The sequence below is a fragment of the Panthera onca genome, chromosome C2, assembly GCF_046562875.1.
Source record: "Panthera onca isolate mPanOnc1 chromosome C2, mPanOnc1 haplotype 2, whole genome shotgun sequence".
Lineage (NCBI taxonomy): Eukaryota > Metazoa > Chordata > Mammalia > Carnivora > Felidae > Panthera > Panthera onca.
In genome coordinates, this window is record NC_138347.1 from 82,983,061 (window position 1) to 83,009,181 (window position 26,121).

A 26,121-nucleotide genomic window follows, 5' to 3' on the forward strand; every position below is an offset into this window, starting at 1 on the left:
AAGTCTAGATGGGGCGCCTGGGTGGCTTGGTCGGTTAAGCGTCCGACTTCGGCTCAGGTCATGATCTCATGGTCCGTGAGTTCGAGCCCCGCGTCGGGCTCTGTGCTGACAGCTCAGAGCCTGGAGCCTGCTTCCGATTCTGTGTCTCCCTCTCTCTCTGACCCTCCCCCATTCGTGCTCTGTCTCTCTCTGTCTCAAAAATAAATAAACGTTAAAAAAATTAAAAAAAAAAAAAAAAGAAAAAAGAAAAAGTCTAGATGGGTTTATTTTAAGTTTATTAATTTATTTTGAGAGAAAGAGACAGCGTGAGGGGGCAGGGGGCAGAGAGAGAAAAGAGAGTGAGAGAATCCCAAGCAGCCTCCACACTGCCTGCACAGAGTCAGACGCAGGTCTTGAACCCACGAAACTGTGAGATCATGACCTGAGCTGAAACCAAGAGTAGGACGCTTAACTCACTGAGCCACTCAAGCACCCCAAGTCTACATGGTTTTACCAAAATCTCAACAGTAGTTATTTCTGGATATTGAGATTACAGGTGATTTTAGTTTTCTTCTTTATATGCCTTTAAAATTGTTCCCAGATTACATTTACTTGACTTTTATTATATAAGTACTAAATATTTGATATAGCAAAAAATAAATACAACAGATGTTTTTCAGCAGGAATCCTGACGCTCAGGGATCATGATTATTAATATTTTGGCTTCTTACACACATGCGCACACACACGCACTCTGTGACCTGTGGAGTGAGACCACCCTGTAGGTACCCTTGTGCCAACGAAATTGTCACAAAATGCTTGGAGACATTTAAAGAAGTGTTTTATACCCCATGGGAAATGACTTGAACTCTAATCATATTTGGGGTTTACATGTGTATAGACAGTGATAACTCACAGGTAGGTGGGTGGTGAAGAGATCCCATAACAACAGAAGCCCCCAAGTGGAACCCCAGAAAAGAAATCACCACAAGGGAGGAAGAGGGCCAGACTCCAACACCACAGTGAGGTCAGGTGCATAGTGAGACCAAGGTGCCTGGGAGGCTGCTCCCGAATATTCCCAACCCTCCTCCTGGCATGCAAAGACCTGAGGTAAAATGGGAGGAGGGGTATATCATGAGGAACCTACTCAGCTATGTTACTCTGAAAAATTACTTCTAGGGAGCACCCGGGGTGGCTCAGTCGGTTAAGCACTCGACTTCATCTCAGGTCATGATCTCACGGTTCATGGGTTCGAGCCCTGTGTCAGACTCTGTGCTGGCAGCTCAGAGCTGCTTTGGATGGATTCTGTGTCTCCCTCTCTCCCTGCCCCTCCCCCGCTCATTCTCTTTCTCTTTCTCTCTCTCTCTCTCTCTCTCAAAAATAAAATAAACATTAAAAAAATAAAAAAGAAAAGAAAAATTATTTCTGTGTACCTTGTTTTCCTCATCTGCACAAGGGGGTTGGGATGATAGTATTAATGACTTCATGTGGTTGTTTGGAGTACCACGTGTACGTTAAGCTCTTATAGTGCTCCTCAGTTCATGATAAACATTCAGTAAATTGTCACAGTGGTGAGGATGGAGGAGAAGAAGGCATGCCTCATCCCAGAGACTGCAGAGTAAAACCAGGGCCAGGAGGTGGGGAGAGGAAGCCATCATTGGGAACTCAACCATGGGACACATACATACTCTTCCCCCTTAAATTGCTAAGCTGAGGAGCTCCTGGGTGGCTCAGTCAGTTGAGCGTTGACTCTTGATTTCCACTCAGGTCATGATCTTAGGGTTGTGGGATCGAGCTCCAAGTCGGGCTCCATGCTGAGCATGGAGCTTGCTTAAGATTCTCTCTCTCTCTCTCTCTCTCTCTCTCAATTAAAAAGAAATGCTAAGCTAAAAAAATGCTAAACTGAAATAGGGGGACTGAGAGCCCCAGAGATCTGGGGATAGGTGACAAGATACTCTTCAGTATGCGCAGAAGAGTGAGCATTGCCCCACGACCCAAAGACAGAGGATGAGAGTGGGTCATCTCCTGCACACAGGCAGCCAGCACCAAAGGCGAGGTGCAGGAGGAGCCAGAGACCAGTGGTCAGAGGTGAGTGACAAACAGCAGGGACAGGGACCCATGGCAGGAAAGCGGGAGACAGAGGACAGCAGAACAGAGAGATGATAGAAGCAGCAACTGAGAAGCAGGAGGCCAAGCCGCAGGGGGCTGTTCTAATTTTACTCACACACACACACACACACACACAACCCTTCTTGACCCTCAGACACCAAGAGAAACAATAAGGGGAAAGCCTTTGGCCCTACCTTTTGGCAGGTGATGGCAACCGACTTGGCACACTGGGGGTATGAACCAGCAGCCTTGACAACAACCCACAGTGTGGGGGGTTTAGGAGGCTTCTGTGGGCAATCCCTGAGCCCTCCGGTACCAGCCTAGGACAATCTTCCCATGGGCACAGACAACAAAGTGCGACCATTCCTCCTGACCATGGTGCATCCAGGTTGCTGCACCCTTCCCTGGCTGGCTCCTTCGGGGAGAGCTCTGCTCTGAGGAAGGGCCAGCACATCTCCTGACCATGCCACTGAGATCTGCCTTTTTCCTCATCCCTCACCTGCAGCACAATCCCCTTTTAAAAGTGTTGCTGCCGGGACTTTCCCCTGCCACCCGGAGACTCTGGTTTAGGGGCAGGGCATAGGTGTTTTGTAAAAGCTCCAGGTCAGAGCTACCCCTCTACATAATCTGTATCTTACAGACCTCTTGCAGACCTGCAGGGAAACAGATAAGACTTGCTAGAAAATGCCATAAACTGGATGAAGCCCTGTGAAGCCCTCCCAGGGAGTGGTTGGAGGTTGGTGGGGGGGGGATAGGAACAACCTGGATCCTGGGCACTGAAATCCCTTAAAACTGAAATGATCCTCGAATCCATGTTCCATGAGTCACATCTGCATCTGAACCCCTGCTCAGCCACTTACTAACCATGTGTCTTTGTATGCCTGGCCTAATCTCTCTATGCCTCAGTTTCTTCTTCTATAACGTGGGAATGATAATGCCAACCCCAGGGCATTGTGGATGAAATGAAGAAACCATGGCACAGGACAGGCACCTAACAAATGACAGCTGTTGTAATTCACTGTATTTTTATCTCACACCAGGAAGGACAGAATGAGCACATTAGCACGTCTACCACAGCAAAGTCCCAAACACACCACCACCCCAAGAAACACAACAGTTGGGGAATCAGATAATACTGCTTGCGACTTAGTATTATCAAGGCTAGATTGGACACCATCCTTTGTACCAGTGACTGGCCTCCCTAATATGGGTTTGCCTTGGATTCATCACTCAATTCTGACTGCCCACGTCTACTAACCTTTCTCTTCTTGTTCCTCTTTCTCCATCTTTACTTCTATTTTCTTCTTCTCATTTCTACCTGCTCTTACCCTACTTTGTATCATCAAGTATCGTGAGTTGTAAACAACAGAAATCAAGTCTTGTCATTGTAAGCAACATAGGAATTGCTAGGATAAGGAGGAAGAAGCAGGGACGCTCTGGAGAGCAGAAAGAAGAATGTGAAGGTTTTGGCACAGACCATCTGTCCATGTGCCACTGCTATTGACACAATGAAACTCACCTGCCAGCAGCCTCAAACCTTTGTTCACATATTCTCAAGACTCAAAATCCCAGGAGAGGGTATCCAGTTGGTTGAGCCCAACTGTTCTGCCCATTTACAGCTGTCCCAAAGAGAAGGACAAGTGGTCCCTTTGGTTGACATAATGGGCTGTGGGCATGCCTTTTATCAGGACCTCTCTGAGTGGGGAACTCAGAGATGATGGGTAATCTCTGAGCTGGATGATCACCCAGGTGATCCGGGAGCTAAGAGGGCTGGGAGATTTGCCTGGCATCCTCAAAATAACAAGTGATCACTACACTACACTCCCATTTGTAGTAAGGCATAATTTGCAGACAATAAAATTCACCCTTTTTAGTATTCCATTCTGAGAGATTTGGACAAATGTATACATTCAAGTAAATACCACCACAATCAAGATTCAGAATTGTTTCCTCACCCTCTCAAAATTCTACTGTGCTCCTGTGTAGTCAACCTCTCCCCCAGTCCCAGTCCCTAAGAGCCACTCATCTCTCTTCTGTCCATATAATTTTGCCTATTATACAATGACATATATAGAGAAGCACACAGTGCATAGCCTTTTCAGTCTAGCTCTTTTTCCTGAGCGTGATGAATTTGAGATTCATTCAAGTTGCCGTTGGTATTAGCAGTTCATTACTTTTCATTGCCGAGTAGTATTGTCCCACTGAATGACAGACCATGATGTGTTCATCTACTCATCTGGTGAAAACATTCGGGTTGTTCCCAAATGTTGACAGTTATTAATGAAGCTTCCAAAAACATTCAGGCACAGTGTTTTGTGCGAACAGCTTTCATTTTGCTAGGTAAATACCTACAGGTGCAATTGTCCCATTGTACGGTAAATGTGTGTTTAGTAAGAAACTACCAGACTGTTTCCATTGTTTTGTTCCCACCAGTAATGTATGAGAGTTTCTATTGCTCCACATCCCCACCAGCATTTGTCTAGAACATCTTTTCTCTTCTTTCCTCACTTCATCCATAGACTATCATCCCTACAGACAAACATTCCCTGGACATCAGCTGTGTACAAAACCCAGAGATGGGCATGGGGTCCTCCCTTCTCACTCTCTATTCTCCCCTTCTATCCAGGGTGCAGAGCCTTGGGCCATGTCAGGTCCCGAGGATGTCTGGGTGGGAGAGGTTGCGCTCTCCCCAGGGAACCTGAAGGAGGAGACCGCAGCCACTGACTTATTTGCTGGCCCTACTCCTTTGCCATGAAATGCAGGTCCAAGAACTGTCCGATCTTAACAAGCCAAGATACCTGGTGGGTTCCTTCTCAGAGATTTATGTTTAAGAAATACAATTTGTGGGTGCTTGGGTGACACAGTTGGCTGAGCGTCCAACTTCAGCCCAGGTCACGACGTCGAGGTTTGTGGGTCTGAGCCGCTCATCAGGCTTACTGCTGTCAGTGCAGAGCCTGCTTCAGATCCTCTGTCCCCCTCTCTTTATGCACTTCCCCTGCTCACTCTGTCTCTCAAAAATAATAAAAAAAGAAAGAAAAGAAGGAAATACAATTTGTGCCTCTGGATGCGATCCAAAGGGTAATACAGAGCTCCCCTATGAAATATTCTTGCGGAAAGCCTGAACCATAATCTATTCAAGACTCTATAATTAGCTTTTAGTTTATGGGTAATATAGGGGATGGAGGAACAAATTAAAAGGCACTAACAAGAAGGCAATAAGTAAATCTAGAGGTGGATCATTCTGTAGAGACAAATAATCCAGTTTCCCCAACAAATCGATGGAATGAAATAAAGAAAGGGAGGGACTAAAACAGAATGAAAGGATTTGAGAAACAACAAAAACAAAAGACACTCAGCCAAAGGCACTTAGAGAGGAATTCCAAAGTCAAACACAGAACTATCATATGATCCACATATCCACTTCCTGATATATATCCAAAGAATTGAAAGCAGGGACTCAACTGGATATTGTACATCAAGGTTCATGACAGCACTATTCATGGTAGCCAAAAGTTGGAAACAACCCAAATATCCATCAACAGGTAAATGGATAAAAAAAATGTGGAATATCCATACAGTGGAATAGTATTCAGTCTGAAAAAGAAATGAAATTCTGATACATGCTACACAGATGAACCTTATAAATTTTACACTAGGTAAAAGAAGCCCCACACAAAAGGCAAACATTGTATGATTCCACTTCTATAAGGTGCCTAAAATAGGCAAATTCATAGAGACAGAAGTATAATTAAGGTTATCAGGGACTAGGGAGTGGAATGGGGAGTTATTTTTTAATGGGTACAAAGCTTCTATTTGGGAGGATGAAAAAGTTCTGGAGATAGTGGTGATGGTTGCACAACACTGTGAATGTACTTAATGCTACTGAATTGTACACTTAAAAGTGGTTAAAATGATAAATTTTTATGTTCTTTATATTTTACCACAAAAAAAGAATTCCATTTTTTATTCAAACCTGAAAAATATTAAAGGACAACCAGGGGTGCCTGGGTAGCTCAGTCGGTTAAGCAACTAACTCTTGATTTCAGCTCAGGTCAAGATCTCGTGGTTCGTGAGATCAAGTGCTGAGTAGGGCTCTGTGCTGGCAGCATGGAGCCTGCTTGGGATTCTCTTTCTCCCTCTCTCTTCCCCTCTCCCACTCACACTCTTTCTGTCTCTCGAAAGGAAGAAAGAAAGAAAGAAAGAAAGAAAGAAAGAAAGAAAGAAGGAAGGAAGGAAGGAAAGAAAGAAAGAAAGAAAGAAAGAAAGAAAGAAAGAAAGAAAGAAAGAACAACCATAAACACAGCCCACAGTAACATGTTCGAATCTCTGCTCTCCTGTGCACTTCCTTCTCACCCACATACAAATTTCAACATTCACCACTCCAGCCCTGGAGCCTTCACCCCTGAACCCTAATTTCCCCACCATGCAAATGGCTTAGCCTCTCTCCCAGCAACAAAGAATGCCTCCTCTCTGGGCTGGAAAAGGGAATGAGGATTAGCTTGGCTATGAAGGACTCTCTTTAACAGAGGAAAGGCTGTGGTCAGCGCCCACAGTAATATTTTTTGTCCCTTCAATGGACCCCTGAGCACTCAGTTTCTTCTATTCCAAAATAACCTCGCCCTTTCATGGGCGTGCAGAGCACTTCACACTTCCCTAAAGAGTCTCACACCCATCAGATCCAATCATAGTGTTGTCACTGAGTGCCAACTCTATACCAAGCAGGTTCCATACCTTTCCACAGTCCTTTTAACAATCAGTCAGATAACTGTTATTGTCACTGTTTTGCAGGAACTGAGGCTTGGTTGAGTGTCAAATGACCTGCCCAAGGTCACATGGCCTAAAAAACAAAACAAACAAACAAACAAACAAACAAACACAGCAGGCCTTGGATTCAAGCCACTATACCAAGATGCTGCTAGTTCAAGACTCGCCATATTTCTAAGAAGTTTTCACACCCAAGTAACCTGAGGTAATGGAGGTCAAGACACCAACAGGGTCACCAGCAAAACAGGCTTTTCTTGCTCTTCGGGTCCCTCCTTCCTGTGCCTTCTTCCCACAATTGCCTCCCTTCTCCTCACAAAATGTCATCAACTGAGCCCAAATCCACCCAGCTGAGTCTTCTTGGCAACCAAAATGAATACACACATTGCAAACTATTAAGGTAACCACAGCTATGTGGAGAGAGCTGGTCCAGCTTGGAGCAGCTTCTGGCTGATCTCAGGGGGAGCGGCCCCTCCTCCCCTGGCTTCGCATCCTGACTCCCTCTGACTGCCACTTTCCAGGCTCCTCATGGCTCCCCGCTGCTCCTGACTGTAGTTGTAGGTGTCCCAACCCATTCCTTCCTTATCCAAGCTGCTGTCACCAAGCAGCTGCCTGCCCTTACCCAGCAGGACCCAGGGCCCAGTTTGTCCCACCAAGATGGTGCTTAGGTCTCAGCCTCTACTTCAAGCTTCACCCAGATGTGGAAAAACAGGCATTTCTCAAAACTTCAACAGTCCACAGCAAAGCTCATGAGATGTGTGATAATAGGGCCAAGCGAAGAAAAGCGGGATATAAAAATATAAACACAGGGTAAACTCAACAAAACACACACAAGGACAAAAAGACTTCAGAAAACTTTGTATGCTCAACAAAGGATTTTTCCTGGACTTTTCTTCAACCAAATTTTTCTACTTCAGGCAAACATTATTTTTATAATCAAAAAAGATGGTTCACTAGAAACACCATCTGAAATCTTCAAATAAATCATGGTATATTAACGTTCAGAAAAAAAAAAAGTTAGGAGAAAAAAATCCAAGGTAAATGAGGATTAGGGCGCCTGGGTGGCTTAGTCCGTTAAGAGTCGGACTCTTGGTTTCGGCTCAGGTCATGATCTCACATTCTGTGAGTTCGAGCCCCACATGAGGCTCTTCACTGAAAGTGCAGAACATGCTTGGGATTCTCTCTCTTTCTCAAAATAAATAAATAAACTTAAAAAATAATAAAGGGTAAATGAGGATTACTTCTGAGTTGGCATTTTAATTTTATTAAGTAATTAACATTAAATTTCCTTCATGTTAGGCTGTTTTGTTTGCCAAAACTTTTCCAGTAAAGAATCATTACATTTATAATTAGACAAAAATAAAACACTACTTTTTTTTTCTTTTAATCCCATCAGGAAGTCCCCTCATTCATCTATCTCTGGAGGGAGGAGGGAAAATAAAAAAGCTTCTTCTGAAGGTCTTCGATGGTGCCGTTTCCATTGATACCTCAGTTGGAACCTATGAGAAAAAGTTCCTTCGTAATGACCTCAGCCTTGCTTTAAAAAAAGAAAAAAAGCCTCTAAAACTCATGAAAAACACAGTTGATGTGAATCATATGTCTGAGTGGCGAAGTTCCCGCTAAGCTGAAAGAGTGCACAGATGTGCAGGACAGAAATTCCCCCTCACACAGCAACTGTTCCCCACGGAGCTGCTAAAGGTAAATATCCCCAGCCCAGGTCAGTGTCCCTGCCTGGAAGGTTGGCTGTCAAGTCCTCATTTCCCCACCCCTCACCCCTCAGTCATCCATCCTCTAAGTTTTTTCTAACCCTCTCCTTGTCAAAAAGGGACAGGATCTGACCATAAGCATTTATATTTGTTGACTGGTAGGTTATACTTTAGTAGATGACCTAATATCTTAACCAGTCGTTGGCATTTTAAAACTCTCATCTTCCAGTTGTGGAAAGAAAAACATCTACTAAAGGAATTTCAGGCATCAGCCAGCAGGTGCACTAATGTTTGTGTCAAGGGAAGAGGGGGATATGTCCTGGAAGTAAATCTGAGTGAGACCTCTTGGGACCTGATGGGGTGATCAGAAGGAAAGGTGCTGGGCCTCTCCCCAGATGGGCTCCCCACTCCCCTAGCACTGATCTGGCTCCAGCTGCTGGAGCTGCTGGGGGAGAATGAGGCATTTGGGGTCCTCCAACATCTGGAGTCACCCTGCCAGGAGGAATCCACCTGGTACCTCCCCACCCCCATCTTTCCTCTGCTCCCTTCTTTCACATTAGCCCCTTGCATCAGAGTTTCCAGGAGTCCATTTCTGTTTTCTGGCATGGAGCTTCTTTAGGTGGCCTTCCGTGAGATTTTCAAACTCCAGCCTGCCTGGTCTGCCAACCTGGAAACCTCTCTATGTTTCATGTGACATTTTGGCCTCTAACATTTCCAACCACAAAATATGCACTTGAATTGCAACCTCTGCCTTGGTAGAGATTTTACTGTAAGGTTCCTTTCCTGCTGTGAATAGAACCTCCTCCCTTCTTCCTCTCCCTCCTTTTCCAGACTCACAAATGCCTGGGGTGGGTTGTATTTTGAAGGCAAACTCATGCAGGCATAACTGACCCATTAATGCATGTGACTTCATTGTACCTGGTAGTAGATATTTCTTTAACTCTTACTCTATTCATATTTCGTTTTTATATAGTATATAATTTAAATGTTAGAAGAAGAGATTTAATACTAGCGATCAAGAGTCCATTCCCTATTCTTGTGGGGGTCCAGCTCTCTCCCTAATATTCCAAGGGACTCTTTTTCTTAGAATCCCCTCTCACTCGGAGTTTAGATATCTACAGACACAGATTTCACATGTATCTCACAGTTGTGGCAGGTCTCTTCCCTTCTCCTCTCCTAATAAGGAACTTAGCCCCATTCATAATTTTATACAAATCATTACATAGCCCCATGGTTCATTCCCTCCCCTCCTTCAGTCTTTATTCAAATGTCACCTTACCAGAGAATTCTGTGACCATCCTTATCAAAATTACCCTCAGATCCTCCTCCCCCACTTTCCCTTCTCCTGCTGTAATTTTTTTTTCCCATAGCACCATCTTCTTCTGGCACACTGTATGTTTGACATATATCACATTTATTGACCGTCTTCCCCAGCTGGATTATAAACTCCATACAGGCAGGGCTTTTTGTCAGTGTAATTCACTGCTGAGTCCCCAGCACCTAGAGTAGTGACTGGCATAATAAAGATGCTCAATAAATATTAGTTGAGTGAATAAACTGCCATGAGGCATTGGTGGCATGGCCGATTTGCTGAAAATGTGCTGTGATGGACTTGTCTACATCCTTGCTACTCACAAAGTGTCCTGGACCAGCAGCAGCAGCAAATGGCTTGGGAGTTTGCCAGCAGTACTGAATCCCAGGCCTCACACCAGACCTGCTGAATCAGACTCTGCATTTAAACAAGATCCAAGGACGATTCATATGCACATTAAAGATAGAAAAGCACTGGTCTGGGGCGCCTGGGTGGCTCAGTCCGTTAAGCATCCAACGTTGGCTCAGGTCATGATCTCATGGCTCTCATCGGACTCTGTGCTGACAGCTCAGAGCCTGGAGTCTGCTTCAAATTCTGTGTTTCCCTCTGTCTCTGCCCCTCCCCCACTCATGCTCTGTCTCTCTCTCTCCTTCAAAAGTAAATAAACATTTAAAAAAAAAAAAGAAAGAAAAGAAAAGCACTGACCTGTATCACAACAATGCAAACAACTGAAACTTGGATCTTACACATCTCTGTTCTTAAAAGGCTTTCTTATAAGCAAGAAATAGGTTACAATAAGGCTCTGGGGAGGGAACCAGGTTGCCTTGGGAATGATGATGGTAGGAAGAAACTATTCCCTAGGAATCATTTTGTGCCTTTTGCATACAATTAGTATCTATTTAAAAGTGAGTAAATTGATTAGTTGTAAGATAGAGTACATAATTAAAGGCCTTCTGTTACTTCTCCTTGGACACCTCTCCGGGGCCTCCTTTCTCTGTAGGCTCTTGTCTTGCTGCTTACCATCCCCTACCCCAGCTCCCTCCCCAGATCAGTGTAAAGAATAGGTCTCTACTGGGGCACCTGGGTGGCTCAGTCAGTTGAGCCTCCGACTTCACCTCAGGTAGTGATCTCACGGGTTTGGGTTCATGAGTTTGAGCACCACCCCCAACCCCGTCGGCTCTGTGCTGACAGCTCAGAGCTTGGAGCCTGCTTCAGATTCTGTTTCCCCCTCTCTCTCCACCCCACCCCTGCTTGTGCTCTCTCTCTGTCTTTCAAAAATGAATAAACATTTAAAACTTTTTTTAAAAAAATAAAAATAAATAGAATAGGTCTCTATAGCTATCCACTTAGCAGGCAGAAAGGACTACAGAACCTTTGGGTTTTAAAGGACAAGTTCATTGCTTCTTTAGATTCATGTTAGGGGAAAGTGAACCAGAAATAAAGGAAACGGAAAACCCCGTGTTCAAACAAACATGGATGTAAATGACAAATGCAGCGTGGACAGCTTCACTCTCTCACACAGAACACACTTCAGACTTGTGTGTGTGCACACATGTACACATGTCAATGCTCCCCAAAAGCACCGTAAAAAGATGCGAGCTTGCATCCACTTCCCCGTCATCTTCCTTCATCTCCCCTCAGAGAGGGTGCTGGTCAGGACCCAGCCCTCCATAGTGGGCACCAGGGCCACCAGGAAGAGCGGGGGCAGCAGCAGGAAGTGCAATAGCTCCCCAGGGCGTCCTTGCCATGCATGTACAAAGTCACAGCCACAGCCACCTGTGCCAGTCTCGTGTGCTGCTTCACCAGCCATGCCAGGCTCATCTGGTCCACCAGTTCCTGGGCTGGAAGGACCTGTCCATGGCAGAGCTGTCTTCCTAGAACCCGTGCTAAATGCAGACAGCAGCCTCTCTTGTCCCCGCATGGAGAAGGACTCAGTGGGGTGCTCAGTGGCAGCTCCCCTTCCACTGTCACTTGCTACCTTCACCCATCCCCCATCTCGTTCCACCACACAATTGGAGAGTGAGGAGTCTCTGTCCCTGCAGTAGGACCAGGGACTCAGCCAGGCACGTGGGACTCCAAAAGAGGAGGAAGCCAAAGAGGAGGAAGCCGCGTCTCAGCCAAGGAGCCAGGCCAGCCAAGGCATGCGAACGTGAGAACACGGTGAATGACTCCTCCCAAGGGACAGCTGGAGCCCTGGCCACCAGGAGACAACCCCGCTGGCCAACCTCTGCTGCCCACATGGATGGGACAACCTTCAGACCCGCCCAACACCCATCAGCTGAGGAGCTGGGACCCCACTGGCTCTAGTCAATTTGCTGAAAATCAAATCACTCAATGCCAGTTTGCCAAGTTTTCTGAGTTGGTGAGGACATTCTCAAAATTTCTGGGTTTTTGCCTCCACTGGCATTTAAAAAAAAATTTAATGTTTATTTTTGAGAGAGAGAGACAAAGACAAATCACAAGCAGCGGGGTGGGGGGGGGGCGGGGGGGGGAAGGGGCGGGGGAAGGGCAGAGAGACAGGGAGACACAGAATCCAAAGCAGGCTCCAGGCTCTCAGCACAGAGCCCAATGTGGGGTTCGAACCCACGAACAGTGAGATCATGACCTGAGCCAAAGTCAGCCGCTTAACCGACTGAGCCACCCAGGTGCCCCGTCCACTGGCATTTTAAATGCAAAGGGTTAGATTTACCTTAAATGCAATCCCCTGCTTTCCCTATTTGTGCAAATTTACTTGTTCTCCAGCTCCAGAGGTATACAAATACCTCCACTGGGTCAAGGACAGACATCACTCACTTCACAAGTGGGAACAGAGGTGCTGCAAGGACAGGACCCAGAGTGGGGTGCAGGGCAGACTACAACTTAGAAAATACCCAGGGATTTTTTTTTAATTTTTTTAGTGTTTATTTATTATTGAGAGACAGAGAGAGAGAGAGAGAGAGAGAGAGAGAGAGAGAGTATAAGCATGGGAGGGGCAGAGAGAGAGGGAGACACAGAATCCGAAGCTGGGTCCAGGCTCTGAGTGGTCAGCACAGGGCCTGACATGGGGCTCGAACTCACAAACTGCAAGATCATGACCTGAGCCGAAGTCGGACGCTCAACCAACTGAGCCACCCAGGCGCCCCAGTACCCAGGGATTTTTAAACAGCAGCTATCCAGGGGTTGGAATTCTTTCTTTCTAACAGGTGACTTCTTCTTTCTTCCTCACACGTCTGTGTACTGCCATAATTGTTCACAATGACTTACTTCTGTGATGAGTAAAAGTAATTCTGGCAGCTCCTTTTTTTAAAATAAAAACATATATCAAAGGCCAATGATGTTATAAGGGGTGGCTCCATCCTCGGTGCATAATCATTGCACAATCCCTAAGAATTCCTTCATCTGTCATCTTCTTTTTAGTTGAATTATAATTGACACACAATATCACATCAGCTTCAGGTATACAATATTTTTGACATCTTTAACAAAGTATTTCTGGGGGCGCCTGGGTGGCTCAGTCATTGACCATCCAACTTCAGCTCAAGTCATGATCTCACGGTTGGTGGGTTCGAGCCCCACTGTCAGGCTCTATGCTGGCAGCTGGGAGCCTGGAGCCTGCTTCGGATTCTGTGTCTCCCTCTCTCTCTGCCCCACCCCCCTCCCTCTCTTTCTCTCTCTCTCTCTCAAAAATAAACATTAAAAAAAATAAAAAATAAAAGACCAACAAAATATTTCCGGTATCCCATACATGTTCCCTGTGCTTTTTTCCTTCACACATTGTCTCTGACTACCTAGAGCATGGTGAATGAAAATGTGTCCCTCCCGGCCCACCTGGTGAGCTCCCTCCTCGGCCCAACTTTATTACTTTATGAAACCTCCCCCTCTGTTACTCTTGTTGTGCCAGAAGAGTCACACTTTTTCTATTTCCCGTGATCTTTGTAAACAGAAGCCGAACGCAACAGAACAGTTGTTCTGAAACTTTTTCCAAGGCAACCAATTCTTCTCTGGAATGCAGGCCTTCACAGAAGTGGTGGCCAAATGGAAGGAGAGTGGGGCCTGTACTCCCCACTCCCAGGAAGCGCCCAGGCTACTCCCCCCACTCCCAGTGCCATTGCTCCCTCTGCCCAGAGGGAGGCACCGGCACTCGCTCCCTCTCAGGGTCTGAAAACGACTGCTTAAGTCATCACCATCCATTATTCTAGTACCTGCACAGACGCTACCCTGAGTTGTGGCCCAACCTGAACCAGTGGGTGTCGGCAGCGCCACCGTGCGATAGCTTCACGTGGCTGTCCATCACCTGACACCGAAGTCTGGAAGTGCCATATAAACGCCTGCAAATGGTGTCACCGCGGCCCGCCTCGGCAGCGGTTCACGAGTCGAAAGCCTCCAAGCGGAGGGCTGCACGCGGAGGAGTTGTCTTCTCACAAAGCAGCTGTGCCAGAACCACCCCCATTTCTCCTCTGGCCAAGCGGGGGCCCCTGTGTCCTACCTTCCATCTCTTTCTGCTGGAGAAGTGCAGAGGCTCTGTCAAAGCCTCTGCGAAGTAGAAGGCCTGACTGACACACTTTAGACATCAGATTTTAAGTCTCACCAGCAACTGTTTCGAGACACTGAAATACGCAACCCCAGGGCAAACGGGCTTCTTCTCAGGTGGTGGTGTTTTTAGAAAGGGAAAGAGCTCTCTGGGTCTTTGTGGTTCCCTAAAGGGGAACAGCTGGGGTGCCCTCTTGAGGTCTCTACAGGTCAGGGCTTCCAGTTTGTCTGACGTGTTCCTCATACGCTGCACAGGGCTGGACATCCGTGGTCACCACACCACCTTCCTGGGGCTCGCAGGGCCTGGGGACCAACCAGCTTTGGCGGGGACGTGGGCTATGACAGGTGTTTCAGGGGCTGGTGTCTGAGGAGAGCCCTCCTCTGCCTGGGCCACTAGCTGTCCATTCATTTGCTCAGCTGACATCCCCTGACACTGCTCTGAAGTCCTGATGGGTCCTGCGGGTCAGGGTCCCTGGGGTAAACCCATGGAGCCAGACTGTGGATGCTCACTGCCCCTGCCCTTCCTGTCGTCTTGTGAGCATCAGTAGCAAACTCGTGTTAAACTGAGGATGAAAATTTCCTTTTCAACCAACCCTTCTTCCCACGAAGTTCCCTTGCCAGGGAGGACGATACATTCAGCACATCCGTTCCTGGGCCAAATCCTCCATCTCACCACACCTGGCCCTGTACTTCGTTCTCTGCCTTTAGCCCTGTGCCAATCCTGCTGTTTGGCTTCCCTATCTGACCCTCGCGATGCCCCTACTGGCAGCCAGGGCTCTGGGCCAAGTCCAGTTTTCCCCATCCTCATCATCCTTCATCTCCAACCAGCCTCCCCACGCCCCCTGGGCATTCGGCAGAATATCTCATTAATGGAAACCCTTCGCCACACTGCCCAGACTTCCCCCTGCCTTTCACTTCCAACCAGCTCCAGGAATCCTACCTCAGCCAGAGTGCCTTTCCAACTAACGTGTGCCAGGCCCAGAGCTGCGGGGTTCACGTGTTCTGATCGGATCCTGTGAGGGAGATACCAGTTTCACAGAAAGGAAACAGGGACTTGACTCCCGAAAGTTAAATAACTCGGCTAGCTGACAGCAGAACTGGAGCTCCAAGGGGCTAGGACAATAACTTCTTTAGGACACACACCATGCTTCATCCTACACACGAAGGCTATGATTGCTCTTTCCCACTACCCAACCAGGTCATAAAATTCCATCCTCACTTTATCCCACATTGTTTATACAAAAGACAGATCTGCAGGTACATGTATCTGCTCTCTATCCTGACACTCTTCTTTCCCTTGTGCCCCTGAGCTCTGTGGGAATGCCCAGTTGCTGATGGCAGCAATGGGGAGGAACCGGGGAGAGGTCTTATCTTATTCTGTATACCACTTGGTACCAAGATAAGCTCAGCCAAGAACGGGGCCAGGGGCTGATTCCAGTCTACTCTGATCCAGATTTGCCCCAGAATTGGTCCCGAATGCAATTCATTTCCAGAAAAGAATAACCGGGGCTTGGTTGCCTCACTTTAAACAAAGAAGACAGAGGCTGGTGGCACTTTTGTTTCTCTCTTTGGAGCCACTTCAAACATAGGGTCAGCAGGGTGGCTGGGTGGCTCAGTCAGTTAGGCATCTTGATTTTGGCTCATGTTATGATCTCACGGTTCATGAGTTCAAGCCTAACGTCTGGCTCTGCACTGATAACACGGAAGCCGCTTGGGGTTCTCTCTCTCTCCCTCTCTCTCTCTACCCCTCCCCTGCTCACACACACAACTCTTTCTCTCTCTCTCAAAATAAATAAATAAACTTAAAAAAAAAAAAAAACATGGGGTCAGCAAAATGCCAACCATGAGTAGACCAGTGGAAACCACATTTGTGTCTAAATCCTGCTTCGGGTTGCCTGAGTTCTTGAGGCTCTGGTCCATCTCAGTGACATTGCCAGGCCCCTCTGTGGAATCCCACAATGCCAGCCAACAGCTATGCTTCCACTCTCCTTCTCCAGGTCTCCTCCTGCTCCCCAAGGCTCAGAGGGAAGCCCCTGGAGTCAGGGCTCCCACTCTCAGACCTTCTCCACGGAGGCCCACTCAGGTCCCTGGCCACAAAGAAACAACTTTTAGCCCTGAGACTGAAAAAAAAAAAAAAGTTTTAATAAATACAAAAATCTCCAATAATGACTCTGCTCAGCTCAGGGGCAGCAGGAGTGAAGTGGAGGGACCCTTGGTGCTGAGTGAGGATAAATTAAAAATCCCAATAAGCCGGTGACATTATGTACAGAAAGAAAGGGGTTGGGCTTCTAAGGCAGAGGCTGGAGGGTGACTGGGCAGGAGTCAGAATGGCCGTGGCCTTGGCCTGCCCTGGCTGCCCCTTCCCCTTGTGGAATTGTGGTTCCCAGAGGTAGTGGGGGGAGGGAGAAGAGGCAGAAAAGAGCCGAAGGCACTTGATTTCCCACAAGAGGATGCAGGGCCCTTGGCTCCACTCCTTCTCCCAGCCCAGGCCCCGTCCTCTTGGTCATGTGGCCTTCTGGCTGCTCCCTAGGAGCCTTCGGCTTCTTTCTCAGGCTCTGGAACTGTCCTGGTCTCTGGGGCTGCTGGAGACAAAAGGGAATACATTTTGGAGAGAGAGGAAATTGGGCGGCACGGAGGACACAGCGGAGCATCTCTGTTCTAGGCCCAGAAAGGTCAGAACTTTTAAACAAGTCAGCACACACAATCTGTGTGACTCAGTCACCCGTGAAGCAGATGGCACTGCTCCTGGCAGGCAGCAGGTGCCCCCTTCCCTCCCGGGGTGCCCCACATACAGCCCCCTCACTTACATCGCCGGGGTGAGCAGTGGGAGCAGCAGCGACTCTCCTTCCCTGGACCACAGGACAGTGGCAGTGAACAGTCATCCCGCTCACAGTGGGGCACCCCTGCCTGGTGCCAGACAGAGTAGATTTTGAGGGTACCCAGAGGCACAGGGGAACAGCAGCCTCCAGCCTCTTCAGGGAAGCCCACTCCCAGGAGCCTACCCTCCCTGGAAAGGCCTCCCCACTCTAGGCCAGGTCCCCAATGCCCATCTCACACAGAGCCCACTCCCCACTTACTCCACATCTGCAGGTGATACAGCTCATCTCCCCAAAGGGAGGCACCGAGGGGTGCCAGCTCTGGCTCTCTGGGAACCACTGCCCTGCAAAACGGCAGCCCCGGGGCCCATCGGCCTGCATGGGGTCCCCCAACTGGGGGTGGGCCCCTGACCCCACTGTTGGGAGGGAGGAAGAGATCAGCAGATGTGAGCTCTGTAAGGGCCACCCAGGTTTTATTTGTTTTTGAATCTCCAACACCTAGCAGTTTCTGGCACTTAGTAGGTGACAAATTTGGATGAAAGGATGGATGGATGGATGGATGGATGGATGGATGGATGGATGGATGGATGAGAGGGAGGGAGAAAGAAAGGGAGGGAGGGGTAGGAATTGGAACCCATCATAGCCCACTAATAAATACATGCACATTCTTTCCAGTGCGTTTAGAGCCCTAGCTCCTAGGCACAGAGCAGTGCTCAGTGAACGCTGAATTAGCTGAGAAGTTCCTTCCATCCACCTTCACTATGCACCCCCTCACCCATGACAAGCCAGTGAAGCACCTCAACTGCCCCAAGAGGCCTCAGTGCCCACCCCCTCACCTGGACACTGTTTGCAGCAGTCAGTGGGGTTGGCACGGACAGGCTGGGCACAGGCCAGCCGAGGACACTGCACCTTCTCACAGTGCACCTCTCCAGTGCCCCCCTGTAGGGATCCATTGAGGAATGGGTGTCAGAAAGGAAGGGGAGCCTCCTGCTTCCTCCCTCTCCTTTCCATCCCTCCAATGTCGTATTTCCATGGCCTTTCACTCAGAGGCCCTGGGCTGGTGCTTTATATACCTGAACTCAAATGCTCACGGTAGCCCTGCAACATAACTGCTATGGTATCTGCTTGCAGGAGTGGAAAGGGAAGTTCAGGGAGGTACAGAAAGTGCCAGGGCTATGTGGAGCTGGTCGGCTGGCAGAGCCAGAATTCACACCCACATCAGCCCTTCCCTTTTCCTGCAGGAAGCTGATTCTCAAAGCTCAAAGGACTTTTCAGTGTTTTAATCCTTGAGCCTCCCTCACCAAGGCTGGGCTTTTCCCTCTGGCAGCCCCCTCCCCACCTCTGCAGACCCTGCTGGGTTATGGCACCAGAGAGGATTGGGCAGCCATACCTTGCAGGTGCAGACAGCACACTTAATTAAGCCAAAGGGGGGCACGACAGGGTGCCACCGGGTACCCGCTGCCCGCCAGCTCCGGTCACCATCAAAATAGCAGCCTGGGGGACAGGGAGGAAGGGGGGGGGGGGGGACAGTGCCCAGCTGCCGTGAGTATTCAGCTCATTGGCTGGGCCCACAATCAAGGCTGGAGTCTCAGGCCAACCCCATACTAGTCTAACACCAGGACCCATTTGTGGACCAGTGACTCTAATGAAGCCTGAACCTGTGCCCTTCAGTCTCCCCACCCCCTCCATATATATTCTCACCCTTTTGTGCCCCTCCTGGTCCCACCCAACAGCTCCCCTGGATTCCTCATCCCGGCACACAGACTTCCAGCTCACCCTCTCCAGGGTCTCTGCTCCGTGACAGCCCCGACAGGTCTCTGACATCTTGCTTCTCTGTGGAGCCAAAGAAATAGTGAAGGCAGAGGATGGCGGCCCCCCTTCCCTCCCTAGAGGCCTTAGCCCCTACAGTGGACCTTCCACTACCCTCTCCCACTGGGACAGGTCACTCACCGGGGCACACAGGACAGCACTGGTCTGGTGCCTGCACTGGGCTCGGACAGCTGGGCGGCGGGCACACCACGGGGTCACAAATCACTGTGCGTCTCTGCAAAGAGAGATGGGGTGGTTGGCTGGGACCCTTGCCCCAGAATCCAGACCCCAGTGCACCCTTCCGCAGGGGCATCCTACCTGACAGGTGCAAAGCGAGCAGAGCGGGTCGTAGTTAGGCGCCCAGCGAGCCCCATGGGGGCGCTGCTGCCCCTCAAAGAAGCAGGTGTTGGGGTCTCGCGGCCGCCCGGGGCCGCCGGGTTTGGCTGGCGCAGGGGCGTCTTGGCCAAGCACAGCCGGCAGCACGGGCAGTGCGGCGGCCGCTGAGTCCGGCGCCCACGCTCCTTCGGCCCCCGCCGCCGCCAGGCGCAGGCCGCCCACCTCGCACTGGTTGGCGATGTGCACCTGGGAGGAGAGGCGAGTTGAGGCAGCAGCCGGGCTCCCTCCGCGTCTCCACCAGCCTCGGCCAGCCCACCTGCCCGAGACACCTCGACCCCTGAGCACCCCTGCGTCCCAGGAGGATGCTATTAGCACCAGCAGTCACCCCAGCGACCAGAGACAGGGTGGTCTGCTGCCAGCCTCGTCATGTACCTTTTCTGGCTTTATCCTCCCAACCAGCCAGGGAATGTGATACTACCCCCCACCCCCACCCCCCCAGGGCTCAGAGAGAGCAAAGTGACTCAGGCAAGAGCACACAGTGCCGGCTCAACTCTGAAACATCCCCAGCGGCCCACACTGCCTGCCTACCTGCCCCCGGAGCTCCCCGTGGGGGCTACCCTTGGTGGTGATCAGCAGGGAGGCAGTGCCCTGAGCCAGGTGCCTCAGCAGCTCAGGCTCCAGGTCCTTCACCACGCCCTGGGCCTGTAAGAGCCGGGATATGGGATGGGAACAAGGCCGTCCAGGGCTGCACCTACCCTTCTTAATTCACAGATGAGAAACCGAGACCCAAGGAGGTTAAGTAAAGTCTTCAAGGAAGTGAGCCCATTAATGGTGGTGTGGAGCTCAGAGAGCCAGGCCTCTCTGACTCCAAGTCCACCCCATTTGAGGGGTTTTGCTCCACCCCACCTGCTCCTTTGGAGGTTCAGGATGTTACATGCTATCCAAGAGATCCCACCAGAGAAGGACACAGGAAGGAGAATGGAAAACAAAAGTCTGAGTCAGATTCATACCCAGGTCTGTCTGACTCCCGAGCCCATGTCAGCTCTGCCATACCAAGCTACCTGCTCTCTGCTTTCCCCGCCACAGGCCCACACAGCCCTTCGTGCTAAAAAGCAGATACTTTCAAAGCTGCCTCCACCATCATGTCCTCACCTCTGGGCCATAGAATCCCTTCAGCAGCCGCCGGGGCCCTGGCATCCCAGGAGGCCCTAGGAGGTGGGCAGTGACTGTGCCCTGTTCTGAGCCACCAAGCCCAGCCAGCAGCACTTCATAGTGCAGGTGACAGTGGGTATCCAGCGAGAGCCAGGCATGTCCTGCTGCCTGGCTCTGCACAGGGGGCAACACCAGGGCTCCTGCCAGGGGCACAGGCAGTGCTGGATCCAGACAGAGGACAGGTGACAGATGAAAAGGTGGCCTGGAGCAGCCCGGTATTCCCCATCTCCCCGGCCTCCCCCAACATGCATTCCACAAATCGGCCGACACTGCCCATAGGCCCAGGGCAGGGTGGAGGGGGAGGCAAGCAGCAAGTTTTAGACCCCTGCACCATGGCAACAGAGAAGGTCTCCCAGCAGGGCCACCCCGTACATCCCCACCTTCTCCAGATGCCAACCTCGAGCTCAGGCACAGAGAAAGGCACACCAGGCTCTGGCACCATGCTCACATGCTTGAGTCACAGATCACAGGACACCAAAGGGCAGGCAGATCCCAGGGCACTCACTGTCGTGGCGGGTGCTGTGTCCACTATAGGGCAGGGCAGCCACATGCCCCCTCAGTTCTCCATCTGGGAAGTCCTTGGTGCCCACATTCAGGAACAGCTCATTCTGCAGCAGCATATGAGCCCCTCGGGCACCCAGTCCAGGGCAGACACCCACAGCCTGGGGGACAGGGAAGGATGCCAGACTTAGATGCCCTAGCTGCAGTCTGCCAGATTCCAGACGAACCCCTCCTCAGCTTTCACATAAGCCCGAGGTTCCGAATGTCTTCCATGTTTTCTTACACCCAACACACTTCTACACATGCATAACACTGGATAAGAACCTTGAAAGCCCAGGTTCCAGTCCCTTCTCTGCCATTTCCTACCTATGCAACAATCTTGAGGAGTTATTTAACCTGTCTGATCCTTAGCTTCATTATCTATAAAATGGGAACTGTAAGGGCCAAAAATAATATAAGTAAGGCAACCAGTGCACTATGTAGCATGTAGAAAGGCTCAGTAAGGGGCACCTGGGTGGCTCAGTTGTTTAAGCCTCTGACTCTTGATTTCAGCTCAGGTCATGATCTCATGGTTTACGAGTTTGAGCCCCACATCCAGCCCCCCTACAAGCCCCACGTCGGGCCCCACATCAAACCCCACGTCAAGCCCCACATTGGGTTCCATGTCAATGGGATTCTGTCTCCCTCTCTCAGCCCTTCTCCTGCTCTCTCTCTGTCTCTCTCTCCCTCAAAATAAATTTAAAAAATTTCAAAAACTTTTTTAAAAATTTAAAAATGTTAACTATAGGGAAAAAAAAAAGAAGGATTCATTTGTAAGTGGCAGCCATTGCTATCACATTTATAATTATATGGTCTCCCTGTCCAACTCCTCCTCCCATTTGATGTGAGCTTGCTGAGGACAGGGGCCACACCTGATTTTCTTTGTATTCCAGTCTCTAGCCCGAGGCTCACTAAAAACATGTCCAGTGAGTCAATGTGTCAGTGAGAGCATCTGTTAGTGAGTGAATGATTCTGAACATCTCTGCTCATCCAACCTGGCTTCCCACAGCCCTGCATTGTTAGCTCTGGGGTGTGGGCCCTGTGGCCTGGCTCTGCCTGAAGTACTCACTGTGTGTCCTCCCAGCTGGGGTCCAGCCATGCGGCACAGGACGGTCCGCTGGTTCCTCCGCTGAGGCTTGGTCTCCAGTGTCATGGCCACCACCTCACTGCCTGTACCTACCACTTGTACCTGGTGGGCAGGGTTGGGGAGGGCAAAGTGAAGTGGCAGAGAAGGCCTGGGGCCTGAACCATGAAGGCCAAAGCCCGACCCCGGCCTGCTGCCCTCCCACCTCCTGCAGCCCCCGACTCTTACCTGGTAGATCAGGGAGCCATTTCCTAGTAGTGTAAGGCTGGCTGAGCCGGCTGCACCCGTCTGAACTGGGATCAGGGCATCGGCCCCGCAAAGAACGCTTTGCAGGACTACAGAGGGGCGAGATAGGTGGAGGCTGGCTTGTCCTACAGCCATTCATACGCCCAGCCCACAGGTTGCCTCCCATACCCACCCCGGCCACTTGTCTGTGCCTCTTGGTTGTGTGTGCCCGGGGTGCCAGGCCCCACCCTGCCTCACCATCGCAGCTCTGCCTGGCAGCAATGTGTCCACTGATGCGCAGCCCTGGCCCACCTGCCCTCTCCAGGGCCATTGTCAGTTCCCCCTGCACCAGCCAGTCCATCTCCTGGGCTGTCAGGTTGGGCAGCACTTCGGCAAAGCCTGGCTCCTGGAGGGAGAGCAAGGAATGGTGGGGGCAGCAAGAGGCCGGAGCAGGTGGCAGCAAGAGCCAGACCCTCACTCACCTGGACCGAGGCATTGGCGTAGAGCTCTCGCAGCAGCTGCCCCTGATGTAGAATCTGGAGCCGCAAGGGAACCTGGCTTGGCCCTGCAACAGCCATCCGTATGGATGCCTCTGACAGACAGGTGCTCTGCCTCCTCTCCTCACTTGCCCTGCCCCCTCCCACTTACCCCCACTCCTGGGTTCCAGCAGCCCACGGAAGAGCAGCAAAAAATGCAAGGAGTCCTCTGTGTCACTGAGAGTGAGTAGGGTGATGCCCCCTGTGCCAGGCTGTGGGGGGCCTTCCAGAGTCAGAATGGCACTGAAGGTCTCTGGGGGAAGGAAGACCATGAGAGCCCATCAGAAAGTCCCCTCTTCAGCCCACTCCATTCCTGGGGATAGAGAAGACTCAGAACTTCATGTCCAGGGGCCATCTGCTCCCCTCACCTGCAGCCAGGGCCCGGTGCCGGATGAGAGGCCCCCAGACCTCCCCTGAAGGGTTAGTGGGTGTCACAAGTGCCACATGTAGCTGTTCTGCCCTAAGGAGCCGCAGAGACAACCGAGGCACTGCCCGCCACACCCCACAGACCTGGAGCAGAGAGACAAGAAGGTCCTACTCAGACAGTATGTAAGACAGGCCAGCTGAGAGGCCTAGCTCTGGTGAGGAAGGAGTACAAAGGAGCCCCCAAGCCCTCCTAGGAAGCTGAAGAAGGGGCCTTAGAGCCAGAGGCTGGGGTCCAAATCCTGGCTCAACCACTTACTAGCTGTGTGACCTTGAGCAAATCACATTCTGCTACTGAGCCTCAGTTCCCTCATCTGTAAAATGGGCATCATAATGTCAGTGCTTTCCTCTCACTGGGCTGTTATGAGGACCAAAGGAGGCATTGCAGAGCACGCCCTCAGCATAGCGCCCAGACCGGAGAAGCACTCATAAATGGCATCATCTCACCAGGCCATCTTGACTGGGGGCCGCAGGGTGTTCAAACAGGACACTGCCAGTGGAGTCTGAGAAGCGGATTCGAGTAGGGCGGTCCAGCCTGGGAATGAGGGTCTGGTGAGTATGGGCTCTGAGCCTAGGCCAGGAGCAGCTCCTCCAGCCTCTCCCAACTCTCCTTCCCCAGTCCCCAGCTGGCCCCCTCCTCCCACCTTCCCCTTTCTCACTGCCTGTAGGAGATGGAGAAACGCAAGCTAGAGCGCAGCAGAGACACTCGGGCCCGTGCCACGGCCTGCGACCTCGGCCCTGTCAGCAGCGCCACGAAGTCTGTGAGGAAAAGATGTCCCTAGTATCGTCACCCACTGGAGCAGCCCGGCCCCAATCACAACCCCAACTCCTGCCTGGCCCCTACCTACCGGTGTGGCCGTCTCCGCGCGTCCGATCTTCAGAGCCTGGTTCCCCGCGGTCGCTGTAGCTGCGGTGCTCTGGATCCCGCGGATACTCAAAGGCCAGGCCTGTAGGCTGCCTCTCCGGACCGCTGCGCTCTAAGCCAGGAGTGGGAAACACGGGCTTCAGCTGGGCACCGAGAAGGCAGTCGGTGGTTTCATCTGCTCCATCCGCCCCATCCATCCTTGTGGCTCAGAACCAAGTACCACTGCCCTGCCGCCCTCCCCTCACCGCGGAGCGGGCCTTACCCTGGGGACAGGTCTGGCAGCAGTGTCCCGGCAACTGCCGCGGCTGCACGCAGGCCAGGGTTGGGCACTCAGGTTTGATGTTCTTGCAGCTGACCCTGCCCGGGCCCCTTGAGCGGCGACCCCACTGAGGCTGCTTGCAGAGAAGATGCAAAAACCAAGTGAGTGCAAGATGCCAATTGGTGAGACCCAGGGCGAGCAGGGGAGAGTCAGGACCAGAGCAAGGTCATCCCATGGAGTCAGACCACTCTGCTTCTTACAAGCTGTGTGACCCTAGACAATTTATTTAACCTCTCAGGGACTTAGGGTCCCTATCTGGAAAATGGGGGAAATAATAGTGTGTATCTAGCAGGGTTCTTCTAGGAGTTAAGTGAGAGACAGACGAAACCCTTGGCAAAGAGCCTGACACATAGTGGGTGATCGATAACAGTCAGCACCTGAGACTTGAAGGGGGCACTGCCTCCCACCAGGAGAAAAAATATATATATCCCAAATACCTGCAGACTCGCTTCTTTATCCTCAGTGGCTCCGAGTGCACCCCGACATCCCGGGACGCGAGCGCTCCCCCACCCGCAAGGGCCCCAGGCTACGGCCGCTTGGTCCACTCACCGCCTCACAGGCGCACAGCACGCAGCGCATCACCCCGAAGGGCTCCCCCAGGTCCGGGTGCCACGTCTCGTCCAAGGCATAGACCTTCCCGCCGAAGGAGCAGCCTGCGGGGACGGGCTTGGCTGGCGGCCGCTGTCCCGCTCCTGCGGTGTGCCCGCCCCGGGCGCTGCCGGCCGGGCCCTGGGTCCCCCGGCACGACGCGCCTCGCGACCCGCGCCCACCCCTCCAGGCAGCCTGCCGAGCTGAGCCACCTGCGCCCGGCGCCCCCTCCGGGCGGGAGCAGACTTGCCCCGAGCCGGACTCTGCCTGCGCGTCCCTCTAGGCGCCCACCTACCTGCCGCTCCCCGAATGGGCAGCGGCTCCTTCTCGGACCGGATGGGCAGCGCGGGCGGCTCGGGGCCGGCGCCGTGGGCCGGCCAGCAGCCGAGCAGAAGCAGCCCGAGGAGCAGCAGCGGGGCCGGCGGGGCCGGGAGGCTCGGCATGACGCGAACGGGACAGCTGGGGAGGCGGGAGGGAGGAGGGAGCAGGAGCAGGAGGAGGGAGGTGGGAGGAGGGCCGGGCCGGGGGCGGTACGGCGGGAGGGGGCCGGGGCCAGGGCCCGGGCAGTGCGGCGAGGGGCTCGTCGGGCGGCGGGAGTCGGCGCCGGGCCGGGCCGGGCGGGGCGGGAGGAGCGGCCGGGAGGAGCGCGGGCGGGCGGGCGCTGACCCGGGCCGTACGCGCCTCTAGTGCCCTGGGCGCCGGCTCTGGCCCGTTTTATGCCCCGCGCCCGGCGCCCCGGCCGGGGGCCTCCTCCTCAGCAAACGGGGCGGCGGCGGCGGCTCGGCGAGGGGCCGGGCTGAGCCCGGGGGGTCCGGCCCAGCAGCAGCGGCCCGGATCGCGAGTGGGGGAGGGGAGGGAGGGGCTGGGACGGGGCAGGGGAGGAGGGAGGGGCTGCAGGGGAAGGGGGAGCGGAGGGGGGAGGGGGAGGGGAGAGACCAGGGGGCGCGAAGAGGGGAGGAGAGGCGGGTCTGGAGCCCCCCCGCTGCCGGAGG

General features: G+C 51.9%; 1 protein-coding gene across 3 annotated transcripts; it reads right to left on the bottom strand.

The window, feature by feature from the left end:
* Positions 1 to 16,499: 16,499 nt before the first annotated feature.
* On the bottom strand, positions 16,500 to 25,572 carry CHRD (chordin). 3 transcript variants are annotated; one of them, XM_060639396.3, is made up of 23 exons: positions 25,425 to 25,572; positions 25,091 to 25,194; positions 24,485 to 24,614; positions 24,206 to 24,334; positions 24,017 to 24,116; positions 23,805 to 23,892; positions 23,303 to 23,444; positions 23,047 to 23,187; positions 22,881 to 22,963; positions 22,657 to 22,804; positions 22,402 to 22,508; positions 22,159 to 22,278; positions 21,055 to 21,211; positions 20,490 to 20,710; positions 19,926 to 20,039; positions 19,320 to 19,583; positions 19,143 to 19,236; positions 18,969 to 19,025; positions 18,583 to 18,686; positions 18,029 to 18,131; positions 17,454 to 17,608; positions 17,184 to 17,283; positions 16,500 to 16,958 (listed from the first exon to the last, which is right to left on the bottom strand). In XM_060639396.3, exons 1-23 carry the CDS (start codon positions 25,570 to 25,572, stop codon positions 16,903 to 16,905), a joined length of 2,865 nt encoding a protein of 954 aa, XP_060495379.1. In that variant the 3' UTR covers positions 16,500 to 16,902. The 3 variants fall into 3 exon arrangements, with proteins under 3 accessions (XP_060495379.1, XP_060495380.1, XP_060495378.1); XM_060639397.3 differs by having other exon boundaries at positions 16,500 to 16,955; positions 24,485 to 24,617; XM_060639395.3 differs by having other exon boundaries at positions 24,485 to 24,617.
* Between the last annotated feature and the right edge of the window lie 549 nt (positions 25,573 to 26,121).